The sequence below is a fragment of the Adelges cooleyi genome, unplaced genomic scaffold, assembly GCF_023614345.1.
Source record: "Adelges cooleyi isolate 19-005CV unplaced genomic scaffold, UGA_ACOO_1.1 ACOO_flye_CR_arks_rails_tigmint_CR_PRNA_2, whole genome shotgun sequence".
In the NCBI taxonomy this organism is placed as follows: Eukaryota; Metazoa; Arthropoda; class Insecta; order Hemiptera; family Adelgidae; genus Adelges; species Adelges cooleyi.
Window position 1 is genome coordinate 680,895 of NW_026095860.1, and position 23,031 is coordinate 703,925.

General features: G+C 28.6%; 1 protein-coding gene across 1 annotated transcript; it reads left to right on the plus strand.

Annotated features, from left to right (window-relative positions):
* Positions 1-16,679: 16,679 nt before the first annotated feature.
* On the plus strand, positions 16,680-19,888 carry LOC126833792 (uncharacterized). Its single transcript, XM_050565336.1, has 9 exons — positions 16,680-16,817; positions 16,897-17,047; positions 17,255-17,331; positions 17,409-17,580; positions 17,648-17,706; positions 17,855-18,011; positions 18,475-18,539; positions 19,091-19,256; positions 19,779-19,888. The coding sequence occupies exons 1-9, from the start codon at positions 16,761-16,763 to the stop codon at positions 19,886-19,888; spliced, it is 1,014 nt and encodes a 337-aa protein (XP_050421293.1). The 5' UTR covers positions 16,680-16,760.
* Positions 19,889-23,031: the final 3,143 nt, after the last annotated feature.

The window sequence follows — 23,031 nt, forward strand, 5'->3', positions numbered from 1 at the left end:
GAGTCATTATACAAGTCGCTTACAAATATTGTATTTTGAAACATTAAAAAAAAAAAAAATTTAAGATAGTTTTTACACTATTAAAAAAAAATTAAACATATTATTATTGTATTAATTGGATAAAAAGTCTTCTTTGGCATTACCAGTCCCATATTATGAACTCAGTGTTATGTTTCCCTGTCTCCTTTCAATCCTTTGATTTCGCTTATTTGTTGAGCATGTTTGTAAAGATTGGCCTAGTTGATTGCAAGTGTGTATAAACAATTCCGCAAATCGTACTATATCTAACTCGACTAAAACAAAAAAAAAACGAACATTATAAATTAAATAATGTGTTTTTATCTGTTTAATTCGTGGCCGAACTACAGGCAGAATTTTTTTTATTTTAACGTTCTGAGCATTTTATTGGACCATTTTTATTATATTACATATTATTATGTAACTTTTTACATCTTCTGGTGTCAATTGTAACACTCTTAAACCGCATACACTGTTTGATAACATCGAAAGCTTAATAGTTTGTGTTGTTGAAAAAACTATACTTGGTATACTTAGGGAAACTTGGGTATTTAAATTTATATAAATGCAAATGCGAATATTTCCTTAAAATCAACTACCTAACAAATTCGCTTCAGACATACAAAAATATTATGAAATATATATATAAAATATAGGTAGTTTATACTTAGTATTTAGTTGATATTTACCATATTCATCAAATTTTTTTTGTGGGTTGTCAGTGAAGTAACCTTTAAGGATTTTTGGAAATTCTGATTCTATACCCATATAAATAACAAACTTACCCGTCGTGATACACATACGATTCTTTGGTATTTTTAGGTCGTACTTGACCCAATTTAAACAATCAAAGTACGAATTTTGTACAACCTGGAAATATTTATCAATACAAAGTTAACTAAAATTTAAATATTCGTATATTATAATTTTTTTTTTAAATTTATTATAAATAAAAGTACACATTGTTTTAATATAGATATAGATTTTATCTATGTATTATTTATTTTTATTTTTTAACGGAAAATTTAAATTTTAAATGTTTGTATTTTGTTACTAAATATAAAATATATATTACTCGATTCTAAGCCTAAGAAACTATAGTATTTTTTTAAAATCAATTTGGAACCTATTTTAATTGTAGTAGCATGTAGGTATTATTTTATTATTTGCTATAATATTACACAAATAAACTTAAGTGGTTAAAAAAAAATTATTATCATAAGCTTTATTGTTTAAGCAACAAAATCAATAAACTACATATATAAAAATGTACCTAACATTATTTCAATATTTTCTATACAACATAGGTAAACTTTAGTTCAATGTCAAACAATTAAGCAAAGCCTTTACAAATGTATGCCGAATTTATTTTAAAAACATTAAAATTTTATTTAGAATTGATTTATAACGTTCGGATTCACAGATACCAATAATTAATATTAAATCAAAGAGTGCTAAAACTTCATATTTAAAAATGTACAGAGAACATAAATTAATACATTTTTTGGGCTAAAAAAAATATTAAGTAAAACATTTATTATATTGAATAAATTTAACTCAACTGTTTATATATATATGTTTACTAATAGTATGAATTACCTTAACATTATCCTCAATTTTCTGATCGTATTCAGTTTTCGGTTCAGGTGGAGCTGAATCAGGATTTTTATGTCTTTGTTTTATAAGTTCTAAGACTTTAAGCTAAAATAACAATAGTTTCCTAGATAAAAATGGCTATTTAGGAAAATGTTAATCTTTATATTATAAACAATTCAGCAACATATTGACAAAAATCTAATAGTTTTAAAATAATAGTATAGATTAGCTACCTCCAACTCCTTTTTCAGTTCAGCTGGATCTCCACCAGAAATTGAAGACGAAGTTTCATACTTTTGTATGTTAGTTTTGCGTTCTGGTTATTAACAAATAAAAACAATAATTAATTATTAACATTATGAGTCAAACGACCTTTTTCGGGTTTTTTTTCGTTATTAGGAGATTTCATATTTGCCTACCGGACGCAAAACAAATAAAGTATGCATAACAGTTGAATTTTAGCTTTGATTCGGAGCTGAGAAGGTATTGAATTTATATTGATGTGTGTTTTTTTGTTTGTCTGTTAACATGATTACTATTGTACCTCTGGACCGATTTACACGAGTAGCAAATCTATAGATCCAAAATCGTATGCGAATGGTGGACCAAAAGCCGAATAAGTCAACTTCTTCGTCCCCGGAACCGGAAAAACAGCAAAACAACAATTTGCAGTTTTTTCAACTTTCAACTTTAACTCGTTATAATATGCAACGAACGGTCGGGATAAGTAAAAATTGACAAATACATTTTTAATTGTTTTTTTTAATTTGTGTATGTGCCTTTTGCGCCGTCAACGACACACTTCACCGCCTTTTTTAGCGCAGAATGTACACAAATTCCCAAAAAAAATTTATCTGGAAATAAAACTGCATTTATGTCTAATATTTTAATAAAATAATTATTATTTGCCTGTCTAATCAAATAAAATGTTATTTTAAAAAAAGCCCAGGTCTGTTTCAGGTAACAATATTTTGTAAAATATTTTAATAAAATTTCTTTTAAATGTTTTTTCGAAGAAATAAGTTAATCAATTTTTCCTAACCATCAACTAAATTATATTTGGTTACCTTCGTCCAATGATGATCCAATACTGCTACACCTAACAAGTAAACGTTCTTTATGTATTTTTTACACACAAAAACTCTAGGTTTGACTACAATTTTTGTACAAATTTTAAATCAGAAATGATGTTTAAAAAAATACTTACGAAGCATAAGTTGCTAGACTAAGTAAAATAATAACCTTGATGTTCATCATATTTAATATCGCACGGGTAAACTATTCAACTGTTATAATATACTGCTTAACTCGACTGAAGTATCATACTGTGTGATGCTACAGTATTTATAAGACAAAATGTAATTGTTATTCTACAATGTATTAACAAAGTCATTCCAAGTTTGTCTTAGGATTTATGTATGCACAGATGAGCTGACATGTTTTTATTCCTACTGTGCTGTATCATACTTTTGATGTTTTTGCAAAAAAATATATATTGAACTTTTTATAAATCCCTTTAGTTACGTAGTCATTTGTACGCGTTGTCTTTTTTAAAATGCATTATGTGACTTATCGACTGTTAATATTTTAAACATTTGGGATTACACATAAATCATAACTATGTTATTTCACAGCAAAATAAAAAAAGCGTATTGAAAATAAACTAATAACGTACTGGCCAAGCTTCAATAATTGAATTGCTTCTTGCAAAAAAGGCCTAAGTACCTGTGCGACCAGTGTAAAAGTCCGTCTTGCCCGGTCTGTTCGGTTTTCGCCTCGCCCACGGAATCACGCTTTTGCCCCCCTTGTCCCACACCGTCCCATTTCACAATAATATATACTTTATTTTTATTTATTTTATTCTCGTGTGAGTGGAGAACATTTCATAAACGGGCTTACGCCCAGTACCGCGGACCAAAAATTATGTTAAATTATACATTTATTTGTATTATTTCCCCTTGTTTCTTTTAATTTGACGTGCGATCCCTTAAACGGGTCCCCGTCAAAGTCACGTGATTATTACAGATTTATTATCACTTTACTTAGACGCATCGATTCATGTATAAAATGGCTTTAGTTCCATTACTAGAACCAATTGTCAACGAGCATCTTAAATATCAAATAATATATAATGCACTAATGGCAAATAAAGAGTAAAAAATAAAATTCATTTTAACGCCAGAATACAATTGTAATAACTAATATTGTCCAATAATATTACAATAATTAAAATCGTTTTAACTATGGAGAATTCAAATAATATAACTAGGTCGATTTTACAGATTTTGTTTTGGTTTTTATATTTTTTCTCCTCAAAGTTATAGTTGGCTTATTTAAAATAGAAAATAGATCAATTTTTGTCAAGCGTTTTGAATTATTTGTCATAGTTTATAATAATTATTCGAGTTCGAGTATAGAAAAAAATTTTCAGCTGGTGAAAAGTTTTTCAAAACGATATGGGTAGGTTATGTTTTTAAATTATTTTTGTGTTTTTCGGCACAATGTCACCATACAAACGAACAGGCATATATTTTTGTACTAGTATAAGAAAAACTGTTTTTTTTTCTTAAAGGTATTCCGTTTGGTTGTTGAATCTTTCTATGTTTGAACAATTTGTTTGCACGGTAGTACTGTATATTTACATAAGCCATAGCGAATACCTATTTTGTACTTTCGTATTTTACCATCGTTGAAGTGTTTAGAATGATTTCACCTACTTGTTATTTCATCCCTAGGGACATGTAAATGTAACTATATAAAGTTAGCGTTTAACGCATAATCATAACTATACAACTAACTAGCGTTTTTAGTTTTTAGTTAAAATCCCATTGTCGTACAGAGGCCAAACAATATTTAGATATTATATTCTTACACACTATATTATTATGCAGGATTTTTCACCATGACTGTTCAACGTTGCATTGCAAACAAAATATGAAAAACACCTGTTGGTTACACACAACCTTATTAGTTATGGCGTTATAAGAACAGTCGTATTTTACAATAACAATATTTTATAGGTTTACCTAAGTTCTATTATTTGATATGATGAGAGCTGAACAGGGGTTAAGAATACTGGAAGAGAGAGTAGGACAATAAGAAAAAGGATGGGGAAAATCGCGGTTAGTAGGTGCTCCGTGTAAAGTGCAGTACGGCGAGGAATTAAGATAAATCGAGAATGACTGACAAGTCTTAGACGGGCTAAAAAAGTAATAATATATTGTGGTATAAGATTAAAGCCGTGTAACCAAGCAAAGGGTACTGGTCTGATATTAGGACTGTTAAGACGAGGGCATATTGGAATGGTCGGGAGGACCATTTGACTCACTTGTAAACTATTTATTTTTTGGTAGAGCTGAACAATGTTCTAACTAGGGATGAGAAGTCCATGTAGATTAGGGAAAGATACATTTGAGCTAGCAATAGTATCAACCCGTTTTAACTGATCTCACAGTTACCTGGGAACTGTAAAGAAAATACACTACTTCAACAAAACAGGAAATATGGGACAAGGAAGGGAAGATAACTTGGAGCTAAAAGCAGAGGTTATTATATAAGTGAACTAAGGAGGGGAGGAATTGGGTAGGCTTAGTCCTTAACTTTAAATAACCCCTCTAAAATATTGAAAGTATCAAATATCATTTATATTATTATTAATTTCTTTAATGAACCAAAGATTTAAAATATTCATCGATTCCCCTTTGAATTGAGAAAACGTCTACAAAATGAATATATTTTTCAACATACAATTGTTGTACCTACGCTTAAACGTTTTTAAAAATAATCTTAGGAGTTCCAAATTTGTATGGTATATTTTTCTGATGAAGTACTATCGACGAAGTTTGATAAACCCTAAAAATATTAAAAAAACATTTTTCCTAGAAGGAGTAGAAACTTTTTCTTTTTTTCTCATTTTTTTTAACAAGCTTTTAGGACTTAAGCCCTGAAAATTAGACTAGAAAAATAGACCTTGCGTGGGGCTATAACACTTACAATTTTCTCAAAAATCTGTAGTCAAACTTTTTTTGAAAAAAAATGGGGAAAATACATTTTGATCATAATAAATTTCTAGGTTTCCATAATTGAATTGAATCAACAGTCAACAAATTTCTGAAAAAATTGTATTTTTTATTAAACTCAATTATTTAGTTAATTGCAGTTTTTAAATAATGACTTAATATTTATAATATTAGGATTTTTTTTTATTTAACTACTAAGACCTCAACTACAAAGGTCATTAGCCAGAAATGGGGGGAGGGGGTTACAAGTTATATTTCGTGTATAAACTTAAAGGGTGTTTTAAAGAATACCGTAGATACAGTTAATATTAGGTTTTATATACCATGTTATTTATTGTTTAAGAAATGTCACTGAGGGGTGATGACTGATTATGTATAAAATATTTTATTACCAGAAACATTTTAATTCGTAACCAGAAGCTGAAGAAAAATGTTAAGATTTAGATTAGATTATTTCGAACCCAAAACAAAAAAATGTTTAGTAATAGTAGTAGTACATTATTAATTTTCGTTATTAATGTTATTGCAAAAATCATAAAAAATACTAGTTATCTGAAAATAATCTAAAAATTGTGCCTCGATCGATACCTTATAAATGTTTCAAGTTTAGTGCACAAACCGACCCTGTAAGCGTTATAATAGTTAAAGAAAATAATTAACGATCAAAATGGATGTTTTTTATTTTGTTAATGTAGGTATATATTATGTTTAAAACTTTAGCTTGATTTCGTCGTTTAGTGACAAATTACCTATACAATTTGTCTTGATAAATACTCGCTGCTAGGGGATATGCATTAATTGCACATAAAGAGTAAAAAATAAAATTCATTTTAACGCCAGAATACAATTGTAATAACTAGTATTGTCCAATAATATTATAATAATTAAAATCGTTTTAACTATGGAGAATTCAAATAATATAACTAGGTCGATTTTACAGATGTTGTTTTGGTTTTTAGATATATTCTTATTTAGTGCTATAGGCGACGGTTTGAAAAAGCATAGAAAACATCAAAAGCAAATATTTTTTTCTTATTTCAATAAATAACACAGCTTAAAGCGACTTCTCAATACGTTCCCGTGTAGGAAAGTAAAGAAACAACAATTTAGAAAAGTAATAACAGTGATAAAACCTTAAAATACGTTCAAAAGATTTAAAATAAATACAAAAAATGAAATAGTAAAATTATTCTTGACCAGATGTGGAAATTGATAGGTGCTCTGAGACCAATTGCAGCAAGGGATGGAAATCAAATACATAACAAAAAAATAATGGTTTTACAATAAATTATAATTTTTTTAAATTTAATTTCGTATATTAGAAAACGTATTTTAACGATAGGTATATACAAATTGCTGATTTCTGCCTGTAGTATACAACACATATATAACTACATTGTATATGTTTAACATAATAAAAAAAACTAAAATATTAAAAATCATTGGCTTAGAACAGCTGTCTAGAGTATAAATCCTAGAAAGATTTGATTGCAAAACCAACATAATATTTTTGAGAGACCTTGTAAACAAAAAAAAACTATTAGCTTGTGTAATTAATATACAAAAGTAGTGTAGATTTGGTGTAGAATAAAAAATAACTATGCTAGTACACGATTTATTGAGTACATGAGTTTATTTGAAAGTGATTTATGACATTCAGTTATAATAATATTCTGGAAGATTTTTGATCTCCCCCCACCCTAATATGCTCCGACCTCACTAATCACCTAGCTCTTTACTATATATATATATGTTATAAATTTAATTTTGATAATTAAGTAATGATATTTATTATATTAAATTAAGCATGTTTGTTTTGAAAAACAGTGGAATTTATTTATCTTTTTTTCCTAAAATTGGAGGAAAATGTTCTTTGTTAGTTTTTTTTTTATAGTTTTTGGAATTAAAATTAGACTTAAAGTAAATGTAGCTAAAGCATACTTTATAGTGTAAATCTATTACGTGTAAAATTGTTTTTATATTTATTCTAACAGAAAAATCATTTTCAGGACAAAAAAATAATATGAAAACTTGAAAACGACAATTTGCACAATGTCAACAAAATAAATGGTAGCAAATCGACCCTGATCGAACAAAAACTTTTTATGAAATATTTTCGTATTCTAAAAATTTGTACAAACAAGAAAAATTACAACAACTGCAAAAAACACAAAAACAATTTCGGTTTAAAGCCTCCTAGATACCAACGGTTTTTTTCAGCCAAAACACATCAATATTATAAACAGTATTATTATTATTATTATTATTCATGGTATTGTTATTAAAATAATACCACGAAGCTTTTACAAATTAACCGGTAAATTAATTAACATGGTCGAAATTTATTAAAACTACGTTTTTCTTAAATATTGCCTATACAAAACTCTTTAAAAATGGTCGGTATCCAGGGGCCTTAAAGGAAAATGAATAGATTTTCAATTTAAACCTACGCGTCGATAAAAAGCTGTTTGTACTTTATATTGGAAATTGAGAAAAATTTACTAAAATATTGGCTGTAGTAAACGGTTTTGATAGTAAAAACATTTTTTCAAACTCAACAATGGGTTATTGTACATTAATAATTATGTTCAATACTGCTCTTGATCTGCTGAGCTTTTCTAGCAAGCCAAAATTTGATTTATTTTAGGCTGATGTGCCACATATTTTTTAATAATTATTATTTCGATTCCGTGGGACTAATGCGATAGTTGGTATTATTTTCATATTTGCAAGAATTGGGGGAATAACATAGGTACTATGCAAAAGTCTTCATACTATATTCGCATACATATATTGAGCTTTTTTTATGCTGAAATTTAATATTGACACATTTCCTAGCGAGGCAAAATAATAGGTATACCGTAGGTATAATACACTTTGTAGTTTAAGACATATTTCAAAACGGTAAACGTCGTGTAGACTTTGTCAAGAATTGAAAACACCCTAACCTAACCGAGGGCCTCTGAAACATTTAAGGCGTGGTAAATAAATAGAAAAACAATGTGCACGTGTATTCTTCAAATAATTCGAAAAAAAAAATGTTTTTTTACTTAACGCAAAATATATCAAGATTACTCATGTAGCAAATTTATCGGTTTGAAAAAAGAAAGCAACAAATATTATATTGCTTACAAATATTATAAAAGCCGTACCACATTATCTGATTTGAATATACGGGTGCAAAATATTTAAAACTACACGGTATATATGATGCATGTCTTAGGGGTGGCAAAGTATTTAAGCAAAATTAATTAAAAAATGTATTGAAAAAAATAATAAACAGATTATACGCTGATAGCCTAAATGCATTGGCATTTATAAACATTGAATTACAACTAACTCTTAAAATTAATTATAGTGATATAATTGAAGAGTTCGCTAATAATCAAGCAAGAAAAAAATTACATTAAAAAAAAAAAAATGTTGAATAATTTAATACTGTATTTTATTATGCCAATTTGTTATAATATAAAAAAACTTTTAATTATTGAACGGTTTTCATATATTAATTTTTAGATTTTTAATATTGAACTACATATTACCAACATAAAATGTGTAGGAAATATTAAAGAATCTCGACAATGGATGAAATAAGTGTAATATTGATAATTAGGAGAGGGGGTTGCATAAATTATATGTCCGGGGGCGCCAAAATTTCAAATACGGCCTGTGGTTAGGCTATTTTTAAACAAAATCCATTAAAATTTATTTTAAAAACATATTTCAACAGTACTGACCTACATGGTCGCCATGTAGTTTTGTTTGCATGTAACATCATAAACATTTTTGAATGAGTTAAACAATATTTTTTCTAGTTGACATTATTGTAGACTTTTTTTTATATGAAACCATTTTGTGCAGTACATAATTTTTTTGTAGACATTTTTAAAAATAAATTATTTTATAAAAGTAGACGATTTTTAGAAGACAAAAAGTCTTTCAAGCTATTCAAAAGACAAAATTAAAAAAAAAAAACAATAGCAGCTTTGAAATTATAATGGTTTGTCAAGTTGTTTTTTCGATTTATCAAGCTAGCTTCTAAATAACAAGGCATTTTTTTGTAATATCATATATTGAATCGTAAAGTCACTTTTAACTTTAATTCTAGCTACATTTTTAGTACAATAATGCTTTTTTATAATTTCACTTTGTCAAGGGATAACGTATTGACATTTATTAATAATAAGCATAATAAAAAAATACCTTGACGGATAACTAACCGAAATCATTGTACTTATTTGACAATTAAAATTTTGGGTATCCATTTGTGTATCTCCGTAGAAACTATTGGTACAAAGTCAACTACATTGGGCTCCAACAACACCATACATACTAATATTAAAATTAAGGTGACTAGTGTAATGGGTGCTTATTTTACTTAAACTGGTACATTTATATTTTCTAACAATTGTTTTTAGTACGAATTTCAGACCATCATGCTTTTATTTAAATCAATATTGACCTTTATACCAAATTCGAAAACTTATAATTCCAATTAAAATTGTCTTACAAAAATTTACCCGTTGTACTATTTTTAAAGCTAATTGAAATGTAAAAATATATTTTTCTATTAAATCATTAGCTTATAAATTACAAAAATGTTTACAGTATTTGTTAGGTTTTGATAAAAATCACAATAATGTAGAGAGAACGGTCGGTAAAAAGTATTGAGAAATAATTAAAGGTATGAAATCTATTATGAATATTCAAATTCGGCTTATGGATGAAATTCGTTTGGGGTGAATTGAGTTTAAAGGACATTGCGAGGGACAGAGGCTTCTTGGTCAAAGTACAATCTTAGTTGTAATACATAAGCAGAAAAATATTGGGCACGTGTATTGTTCAAATAATACCATGTTTTCATATAAAGTAAAAAAAAAAATGAAGGTTACCTATGTACGAATTTAAAAAAATTTGTTTTCAATAGAATATACACAGGTGTGAGAGGCCTTTGCCTTTGAATTTTGTTGAACACGGTCTATGTATCAATTCTAATAGCATAAGAACTCGAAGTAAATTTGAAATGAATTTAAAAGTACAAAACGAAAAAACGTATACCTACCATTTTTCCCTTGAAGGAAACACATTGGAACATAATTATGTATTGTGGCCTTTCCCTATGGTCGTCCAAATTGTTTGTTAGTTATTCGTATGGGTTTTTTCCCAAAAAAATTATTTTAAAATATATACAATAGCCTTTTCGTAGAGCTTCTTATTTTCATAAATGCGGAGAAAATATTTTTTTTAAAACTGGTTTAATATTTACAAAATAACAGCCGATAAATTATGAAAAAATAGCTATAATTTTGTGAGTGAAATCAAAACAAAGTATGGTTTCTAGAATTCTATCTCTCCGAAATTAGTCCATAAGACAATTTACTAATTTATAAATGAAAGAGTTATCCAATTATTTGAGTCTGTGATTTAGACCATCAAGACCTAGATGGTATCTTAATGGGCAAATATTAGACTCGTTATGTTATTTATTTGGGCTATATAATTAAGTGACAATTTGGTTCTGCGAATATGAAGAGGTGATTACGATTAATAGTCAATCTCTTTGCGATGACGGGATTATGATAATCAGCATGTGTGTGATATCAGATAATCGCAGTGACTTTCACGTGTGACTTGCTACACCCAAAACGTAATCGATCATGGATCACCAGTTGTAGATCAAACGACGATATTCCAATCTACACCAGGTGTTGCCCATCGACGAGTCCGATTAGATTAAACCGATAACAAAGTATTAGCTATCTCCAACAGATGTCTTTGTTGCGTCACTTAAGTACTCTACATGGTACACGAGTACCGATTTTCGATTACGAAACCGAAATTCTAAAACGAGTTTACAGACTGTAAGAGCGTTCATGCTTTAACAGATGTAATATCGGATAAAATAATATTCAGCATAATTTATTTTTTTAAACAGGCTTTCCGACAATTTGATTATAACACATATCGTGGAAATAAATTTCTGTTAATTAATACTCTAATAAAAAAACAACACTCTGTTATTAACAGAGTAAACATCCAAATGCCCATAAGAGTACGTACATCTGTGGAATTGCTTGTTGAGTAAGTTCCAAGTGTGACTTCAGTATTTTCTGTGCGAAAATAAATCCATTGAACGCAAAAAAAAGATGTATACTTTTAATAAATAATACAAAATGTATTATTTAAAGGACCATAGCATTTAAGAGATTCGTTACAAATGAGTAATGACGGTATTTCTTTTTGATTTCATAAAAGTCTTATCAATGTTGGTGTATTTTACACTTAATTTTATAGTAAGTAAGATTTTTGCATATAAAACATTAATGGCGGGTTACGACTTGCATAAACGTTCAGTAAAGATTTCATGAAGTTATGTAATATATTCAGTGGAATTTGAACACAATTTTGTTGTCTGTAATTGGTCCATTAATTATAATAAACCATTAAATGATTAACTTTTTATGCAACTTGGCGTCATACTTTTAAATTTAAATAATATAGATAATAGCTATATAATTATGTGGTGCATAGCGTTTACCAATTGACAATTCCTTTTCCATATATAACACAGTTATGAGGCAATTGTTACTATAATTAAGATACAACTTTAAACATCTTTGTAGCTATAATAGGTGACAATTTAATATTTTGTTCCGATTCAGAATTTTTTTTAAATTATTATTGTTCAGAATTTTACTCATGTTGGTTGTTCAAATTCTGATGTAAACATTCAATTAATATAAATAAAACATTAAGCGACTTATGGGTTTTATCAATAAATATACAGTAAAGAAATGAATATTTAAACCTTTTAAAGTTACTTATTTTTTTAAATAAACCACAATTAAAAAGATGAAAAATCTAAACGGCATGAAACAACTATTTTTATACAAATTGTTATTGTTTTTTTTTATAAGTAGTAGTAGAATACCTACATACTTAGTATCAAAAAATAAATACCAATTTATTTATTATCATATGTATGTGAACAATCAGTTTTTAAATTACTAGGTAATACTTAAATTTATGTTAAAAAAACCAGTACAGTGGGGTCAGGGCATGGTGGGGACGGAGCATAGTGGGAACGGGGAGGTCACAGTCTTACAGGAATTTTTAAATCTGAGAGTGATGAAATCACTTTCGAAAAAACGCTTCGATGCAAATCAGTAGTTAGTATTTTCAAGCTAGTACAGTCCAAACCAAGCACAGCATAAACCAGCAAAATTAGAAAGTATTAAATTGAAGTGCTGTATTTACAATAAGCATTAAAGCGTTTATTTGAAAGTGATTTTATTCAATTTTATCACTTTTATTTATAATAATTCCTGTAGTCCCGTGACCTCTCCGTCTCCTCGTTGCTTTGATTCCATTATGACTATACTCTACTGTAATATTCCTCTCGGATAAAATCGCTTTCAAATTACAACTAGCGGTCGGCTGCTGGCTGTTACATTTACATATTTAACAATAACCTTTTATGGAGATTTTAAAAATTGTGTTTTTTTAATAATAGTATAGGAGCAGTATCACAAAGTTAAATGTTCACGAGATTTGATATAGTCATAAAATAAAGTATTATCATTCATGACTTTTGATAATTATTAAAATATATCTTAATTTGAACACCGTAATAAAATAATGAAATATTTTATACAAAATCAGAGCTACAAGTTGCTAAACTAAAAATTTGAAAATAGCACGAAACTGATTATCTAATATTAAATAATTTAAACAATCAGGCGTGAATCTCTTTAAATAAATAACAATATAACAATATGCAAAATATTAGTGTTCCTTTAAAAAAATTGTGTAATATAAAATACATTTTGGGTTGGTATACTGCATAAAAACCAACACTTAATCTGAATCCAAAGAACAACAGTCCTCTTCATAATTTGCAGGTATTTGGACCTTATATACTCATAGATGACCTTCGGTACGATGATATAACGCGGGCGATAAAATAACGAGATAACAACAGTGATTTTGTCGTGTCAGAATCATTAAGTGTCTTAATAAGTACACGTATAGGTTTTTCCCCAATAAATCGTGTATCTACTATAATCAGTTACACGATGTAGTCGTCTGTCATATCATGTAATAAACACAATATTATGATACCGACCATTGGGTCCTAACCTAACCTAATACGGTTAGACGTTACAAACTGACAGTTTTTTGCGTCTGTTCGTTTCTCACATCTGGTACACCATGTTTGTAGTTAATTATTTATATTTTACCAAATAAATATTCCTTATAAATTTCATCTCGACCCGACTCTTTTTCTCGAAATTATAGCCAGTAAAAGTTCTAATTTAAAAACTCGTACGGTTTTTTTTTTGTTTTTTTCAAATTTCGTCTGTGAAGAAGTAAACTTTTTCAACTTTTACCCCTCCCCCTCCCCCAAAGTACCAACTAGATAAAATTTGTGATTTATAGAGTTGCTACTCGAAGGAATTGGTCCAATATTAAAAAAGTTACAGTGTATACAGATAAAAAAAAAGCCCACGTCAGGGTAAAACCTATACCTTCGCCGCTCTGCATCGAAGCTAAAAATTAAACCCTTATCTCAATACATGTTGTTTTTCAAAATAAAATAATCAGTTTTAGGTTTAACCCTTGTCAGTAGAAAAGTAAATTTTTAAGTTATCTTCTTCACTTTTTGAGTCTTTGGTAACATAAATATAAATTGGTACATGAAAAATGTGTTGGGGTTTGAAATACCCGTTTGTTGATATCACTCAATTCAAAACACAATAACACAATAAAACATGTGGTTATTGACCAACCAAAACCGATTTCAATCATAAAGTAACATAGAAAGAAAGATTTCATAAAAAAGAAAATTTGATCTAGATTGATAACTATTAGTATCACACAAAATCTTATCATGTGGGGTTTAATGAACCACAACACTCTAACGAAGGGTTAAATGTTTTTTTTATTTAATATTTGTAATTTTTTAATTTTCTGCATTTCATGAATATGAGACTATAAAATGATTTGTTCGTTTATTCGAAGTGATTTTTTTCCACCCCTCTTAGGTGTGCAGTGATCTTTTTTTTTTGGTAATTTATTTATTATTTGAGGGCTGATAAAAACGGTTAGCTTTTGCACTTTTATAGCATTGAAATGTGGACTACTGTAAAAAAAGTTTCTGAAAATTAAAAAAGACAGAGCCAAATTTCAAATTATTTTTTGGTTGGACCGCCTAACAGTACAGAATAGATAAAACAAACCAGGTAGGAAGTTAATAATTAAAAGACCATTTGTTACGGTTTATACATAACCTAACGAGAGAAAACCCAACTCAGAGTATAACATAAAACCCAGTGCATTATCAATTGGAAATCCGAATTTGGGCCTCTGGTAAAGTATTTTATAAGAAAATACCATAAACCGTTTCCTCGAGAAATTGTAGCATCTTTTCTTGAATTTCGCTTGTTAGGCATAGTTAAAAGACTCAAGGTGTGACAACTAGACATGCAATTTATAGACCGACAAAGGAAATACTCTTAGACAAAAATAATAAAATGTCTGTTATAGATTGGCCGTGCTAAATTAAACATTCCATATAGACTGTCAATTGTTGCTCATTATTTTTTACATTTATTGCCAATTCAATACTTTTTCAAAAAACAAAACTCAAAAAGGAAAGGAATGATCTATCGAACAGTTTCTGCAATACACATATATTTTTTTAAAATAGTGAATAATAATAATATTTAACGACAAACGTATTAATACTACAATTTCAGGCCATCGAAATTTAATACCTAATAATTGTGATAATTAAAATTTTTTTTTTCATGTTTCTAAGAATCATTTATAAAAAAACCATGTCATATGTTATTTTTTAACGGTATTATAGAACATTCAATCTTGAATTATAGTATACAAAATCATTGTCAATAATGTGCTTAAAAATGTATTTTTAGTATTAGGCTGGTTCGATATTTAATAATAAATCCCCCGAAACTTAATACAATCTATTTTGTAAATGACACCGTAATTATAATAATATAATGCAATGATATTGTTACTGATGTTGTAGAAATGTGTGTAAAGCATATTTTGGTATTAAAATCAATATTTAATCTCCAACATCGTTAACTATATTTGTTAGGTTTAATATAGATTATTGAATAATGAATATTATGTAAGTGAACCGAAAGTCGTTAACATAAGTTTTCAAAATATCTCCATTAAGTTTATATTTATTTATAAATGGAAAACATTGGCATAAATTATTTTTCGTTAGACGATGGAATCTTAACAGTAAACACTTTTGAAAATATTTTGACGTTTTGTTGCCGTAATTATTTAAGACTATGCTTGATTTCTAGTTAGTGTAGTCTAGTTTAGTGTATGGAAATTATTATTATTATTTTTTTTATTTTAACGAATAATATTATTACATGAAGATTTAATAGCATTCGTCGTCTGCTAAATTGTTTTTGTTTTTGTGCGAATATATAGCGAATAAAAATATGTTATTATTCCATTTTACGCTAGTAAATGTGCAGTGTTTTTTTGGGTTACACTATGCTTACAACTGTACAACCGAGTCAAAAACATTTATTTAAGTATATATTCAAGTACATAAGTATAAAGAAAAAAAAAAGAAAAACAACTATCTACTAGTATTTTGTAAGTTTGGTGGCTATACACCATTTTAGAAGGATTTTCTCACCCCTCGAATAAAATATGTAATCGCAAAGTACAACGTATGAAAATCATTTAATTTATTTAAATGCAAAATATTATTGTATGAAGATTTAATAATATTCGTCGTTCGCTGTATTGTGCTTGTACGATTTATATCAAGTACAAAATATATTTTTATGCCATTTTACATAAGCAAATGTGCAGTGTTTTTCTAGGTTGCGCCGTGTCTACACTGTACATTTGAGTCAAAAACATTACCTAAAGCGTGTACTATGTAAATAAAATAAAAAATAAAAACAACTATCTACCAATATTATCCATTTCTAAACTTAAGTTGTTTTTATCATTCGCACCCTATAGAAGACACCTCGAGTACAATCGAATTTCACTGTTCACCCGACTTTGGTATTGAAGACTTACTTCTGGTTCAACAAAGTGTTTGAAAAATAAACAACCGTTATGCATTTCAAAAGTGCCGTTATCCTTTGCATGTTGTACTTTGTGACCGTAACACAGGTAAAAGTACTTAATAAAAAACATTTCTTTAGTTAATAGTATGTATTATTATTTTTATTGTACCTATAATATTTTATAGAGCGCCGGAATCAATGAGCGGCAAGCCAAGGATATTGTTTCTTTATTTAAAGACTACGAAACATATAAAAACGAAATTCCCAAGCAAATTATCTTGGATCTTGGACTAAAACTTGGCATGAAATCCATGTCACATTTCACATACAACACAGGTAATAAAGCATCTTTTAAACAGGGTTTAAACTTTTCGGTTGTAATCAAATCTTACCCCACCTCCCACTTGGAAACAAATTTGATGTCTGTAAAAAATAATATCCGTCTTTCCAGTATTTAACGATTTTCAATTTAATGCACTCGGCTTGGGTAGTTCGATTGAAAATTGTTCAAAATATATTTTTCTATTTTATTTTAAACTATAGATGTGTCGGACGCTCATAAAGCACAAGATCTTTTGATACTTCTGGCCGATAACGATAAGAGTTCTGACTCCTGGCAGGTAATATTGAAAAAAAAAATATGGGAAAATTTCAAATTAACCTAATTTTCTTGTTACCATATGGGTTTTTTTCGTAGAAACAAAATGTATCATCCTTCGAAGTAACAATTATTGTGACAGTGTTCAGAAAATTTGACCAAAAGCGTAACAACGATGGTCTTATTGACTACGAAGAATTAAAAGACCTCATTGCTAGTTTAAGTCTAGGACAAAAGTTCAAAGATGATTTAGCAGGCCAATTTAGCACAAGTATTATTGAGTCAGCTAAGCAGTTAATTATATTACTAAGGTTGATGATTTAAATTAATTTTTTTAGATGACAAAACAATTAACGCCGTGGAGTTGGTGAAAGCCTATTTGGAAGTAAAACCTCAAGTAAGTATTTATGGTTTCGTTAAAGTCTTGACGAAGCACACATATAACTATAATACTTTTGCCATACCTACTATACATTTTGGCGAATTTACAAAAAAAAAATCTTACTCCCTTCGTATACTTACATGATTTAAATACTTGTACTTAGGACGGAAGTCTAGACAAGATACACATTGACGAACTGGCCAAATTAAAAGAAAACAAAACAGGCAATCAAATTAATCCTTTAGGAATAACAGACTTTTTCATAAAGTTATCTATAGTCGGAGAAGACCTCAAGGACCTTTTGAGCTTTACTACAACTCGTAAGAATATTTTGTTGATGTTATCTCGTTTGTTATTATTATACAGGTTTGGAAAAATAACTTTTAATTTAAACGGAGCAATAAGTAAAAAAATTATTTTTACTTGATCGAATTTTATTATTTGACTTTTTTATGAACAAATTAATCAACACTAGTTGTTAGCTTCAAATTACTTGTTATCGATATTATTCTTAATAGTATGTGATTTAATTATTTTAAATTAATCGAGAACATTTGTCATCTATAAAATAAAACGAATAAGCAAACTAAATTGTATTTATATCGTTTTGAATGATGTTATCTTTTTTTTTTGTTATTTACGAAACAACTGTAATTTAACTAAGATTTATTCTATTATTTTGTTTTGTTTAAACATTTGTCTCAGTTCTGGTTCTATGATTATAATATGTAATATGTATATATTTTAGTAAAATAAAAAATGTACTCATTATTTCGATTATAGGTGAAGCTGCTTTGGAGTTGCAAGAACTGTTGGTTGTCATTGCAGAATACAGTAAAGGAGAAAAAGTAAGTTTGATAATTTGATTACGATTGTGTTCTATTTGCTTTTACGATGGCGCACACACTCATTTATTAAAGCATTAGAGTATAGGACGTTTTTCGTTAAATCGCCATAGTGTATATTTATTTTAGTACAGCAATGAGAACATTGTGTATTGGTTTTAGTTTTTTTTTGTTGTCCGGCTATCACAGTTATTTCTATAGAAAAACATTATATATTTTTTTTACATTAATATAGCTGTTCTGCACGAATAAAAACTAGAGTTTCGACTAAATTTTAATAATTTATTAGAAAATAAGAAAAAACTTAAAGTGTAAAAATGTAAAGACAAAAAAATTATCGGATCCGCCAAAAAAATTGCCTTAGATATTAATATGCTCCTTTATTTTACTATGAAAATCCGGTTGTCTCAATACTATCACATCCCATAGAGTATATTATTTTATTCGTGCAAACCACATGCTGTCACAGTACAACTATTAATGTCGAGTGGATAACGCCCCCGTGTGCATCTGAAGAGGTACCCACTATTTTAATTACTTTGTTGATATTTCAGGGTGAAGCTATACCTGTCGATATAGTTAGGCAAATTGTAAGTCAATTCAATCAGGTTGACAAAGACAAAGACGGTTTACTCAGTACAGAAGAACTTAAAAAAATTAACTCCGAGATTTTCGAGGACAAAGACCTTGAGAAATTCATGAAAGATCACGACACCAATAGTAAGATTGAAAATTATAACGTTAACGAAATCGGCTTAATTTTTTTAAATAATTACCATGGCGAGGAAGAGCATAAAGTAGGACTTGGGCGGTTTTGCATGTGTTACAGTTGGGGTTAGTAAATAAGCCGGAAAAAAAAGTTGTTTCATATTATTACAGATCTGGGTTTATATAATCATCCGATACAGAGTCCAAAAACTACCTCTAAAAAAAAAAAAAGGAAAAGTATCCATTAGTTTAAGGTTACGATAATGATATAGCTTACTGGGGTTTTTATATGATCGTTAGGGTTGATATGTTAAGGATACGGTAAATACATTTGTTAATTGTTCTATACGGATATTTTCATAATTTCAACATCTCGGGGAAAAAGTAATTTTACAATTATACAAAGCTTCCCGGAAAAATGATTGCTGATTTTTATCACAATAAATCTGTATATATTATAGTGGCCAAAACGTTGAAGTAGATCTAGCGACAAAATAAAATAAACTTCTTAACTGAAAATATTGTACTTTTTAGAAGACAGCTATGTGGACATAGTGGAATTCCTCTATGCGTTAATAGACATGGACAACGGCGTACCCAGCATCAATGAGTTTTTAAGTCAGAGCACTTTACAGAAGAAATGATGTTATAATATAGCTGAGCATAGGCGTATACTAATGTTTTTAATATTATTTTTTGCCAACGGGGTGGCATTTGCCCCCCCCCCCCCCATATAAAGATTTGTGTTTTTTCTGAATTAAAAATTATACAGAATGATTAACATACGAAAATTGTTTGTGGGTGTTTTAACTATGGGTTATCAGTTTTAAATTTGATGTTTTATTTTTGTGTTGTATTATTATTTATTTTATTACTTACATATGTTTATTTTATTGTTACATTATTATGTTTTCATTTATAAAACGATTAAATAAATAATGTAATACCGTTAAAATGATGTTTTCATTTCAAAATCATCACGATCACCTCTCCTAGGCCTTGCAAGCCATCTAGTTACTGAACGACACACAATATTCTAGAAGTATCAACACGATGAATTGTTGTTATAAACTGTAAAAATTATAACCGACTCTTATCGAATAGCTCGAATTAAAAAATAAAAAATCGTCACAAAAAACCTAATTGTAGAAAAAACTTTAGTGTCACGCTTATCAGTTATAGTGTATTTCGTGCAAACAGTCGGAACACAAAGTCTAAAGGTCGGTGTTAAGTAGTGGTTAATGTAGTATTACAATAAAATCATCACATAGGTATCTGAATAACTGATATTATCATATAGTATACCTATATCTTACTTAATCTACAGAGATATATGACATTGTAAATAATAATCAGTTACCAGACCACAGGGCCGGTGCTAAGAAATATTCAAGGAAGGGGGGGGCGGGGTGTCAAAATGAAGATGCCGGCCTTAAAATTTTAATTGCTGACTAAAATGTTTGGGTACTTTCTTAAATATATTATGATATTTTACATCACAAATCACGACTTTTTTACTAGAATTAATGGGAATCATTAGGTAATAGTCAGACGAGTACTAATTGTAATTGACGTAGTACCGCGGATTTATCCGATCTCATAAATAAAACAAAGTATGAAAAGCTATCACTTCAATTAAAGTGTCTGCTTCAATAGTTACGTGAACTGTCCAACGGCCCACTGCCCAGACGTGTATTGGACAAGCATTACATTTTCATCCCTTTTAAATAACATAACGCTAGAAATAATATTCATCTACGCGAAGACTTTTGTTCAATTTTAACATACTCCTCGCTTTTATTCCATTATCGTGTCACGGCCATACACGACCTCTGCTAAATGACAAAATAATATTGTTTGATTGGTGACGGCAAATCATAAGAAACAATTTAGTTATGTCGGTAAAAACAATAGTAAAAAAAAACAATGCTGCTTTAATTACAGTCACAGAATTTGTAGGTGTTTGCATTTTTGTTGCAGACTTTTTGCAGAATCCGCCTTTAATCTAAATGCAGTACTAATTTATTAAATAGACCTCGTGTGTTTTTCCGTTAGTATTAGTACTAACACTTATTTTCAAGCTGAACGCCTGGCTTCTTATATTTGTAAGACAATCGCTGTAAGCAGACAATGCCCATGTATTTGTCACAGTTAGCTAAGCACAGTGTTTGGTTATTCATTATTAGAGCTAACACATGTGTGCCTGGTTACTTCAGGTCCTTAGTTTGTTATTAGAACTTGAAAATGTAATAATTGTAAGAGACATCGAATTAATTAAATTAATTAAATTATTTAATTAACTTTTAGGTAATTATTTAATTGCGTACTCTAGTATAAGGTTGGCCTGACTTTTACAACATGAAACAAGTTTAAGTGAACGACAAAAAGTTAATCAAATATGTACGTTCCTATTTAAAAAAAACTCAAGTTCATACGGTTTTAACATATAAGGGATGGGGTTATATTTTACAAAAATATATTAAGTTTGTCCTAACTAATAACTATAAAATACTATTAAAAAATTATTAAAAAAAGTTCAAAATATCTTCTAAGTTATTGACTTATACTGGTCATAGTTCATTAATCACCCGGTACACTTCGTAAAATAGTATAATACATGTAACCATTATTAAATTTTAACTTTAATCCAATTTATTCATATTGTATTCAATTAAAATTATGTGGTAATACTATGCATTGAAAAATAATGTTTGTGACTAAACGTATCATATAAATCTAGTAATTGTAATAATTAGCATTCTAATTGATTTATTTTAGTTATATTTTCAGGAAATGTTCTAATAATATTATCGAATAATGTTTGTAGTTGTTTTTTTTTTTGTTTAATGTGCTTAGAAATGTCTTCCAAGTTCAATGAAATTCTATTTTACTAAAAAACAAAAAATAGATTAACATAAATGTCTAAATGAATTATTCACACAATTTGCTATAAGTAATTGCAAAATCAACCCTCCCTAAAATACTCTTGCCGAAGGGGGGGAAATTACAATGACCTTGAAATAATATTGTATTACAAAAAAAAAACCAAAAACGGTTCACGTAAATTGTTTTTTTTATTATTATTCTAGAAAATCGTCAATAAGTCGGGTTGGCCATGAATTTCTTAAGACCCTAAATTTGTCGATTCGTATATTTAAATTTATGTAAACAGTGGAAATGGGAACTCACGTCGAACAACCCAGTGTTTTTCTATGGTAAAAAAATTGTGTTTTCGAGTTAACGCTTAGGCGAGAATTCGATAAATAATACTTCCATAGAAAATCGTACATATAAATCTTTATTTACTTGGTGAACTCGGTGTAACTTTTGAAACACATGCGCCAATGTGCGAAATTATACAAAATCCTCACTCTCTAACAATTACCAAACTGATTTATACACCTATGCAATGGTCTTATCATTAATGACTCATTGGTTCGCATTGACCTAAAACGAGACCCCTAATTTGTTGAAAATTTTCCACCATCTCCTACGGTCACCGCCGTTTTAAATGTTTTCAAATTGAGTGGAACACAAAGCAATAGGCATTTTGAAAATTGATAAAACTTTTTTATTGGACACTCAAACCGAATATTTTCGTCATAGTTTAAAGATGGGATGAGTGCGCTTTAGAATAATTGCAATTTTGTAGTATATATTTTTTGTAAACATTTTTGGTTATCATATTTTACAATATTATAAAAATACTAAACATTAACCTTTTAGCTTCGATGCAAAGCGAGAAGGTATTGGTTTTACTCTGATGTGTGTGTTTTTTTTTATCTGT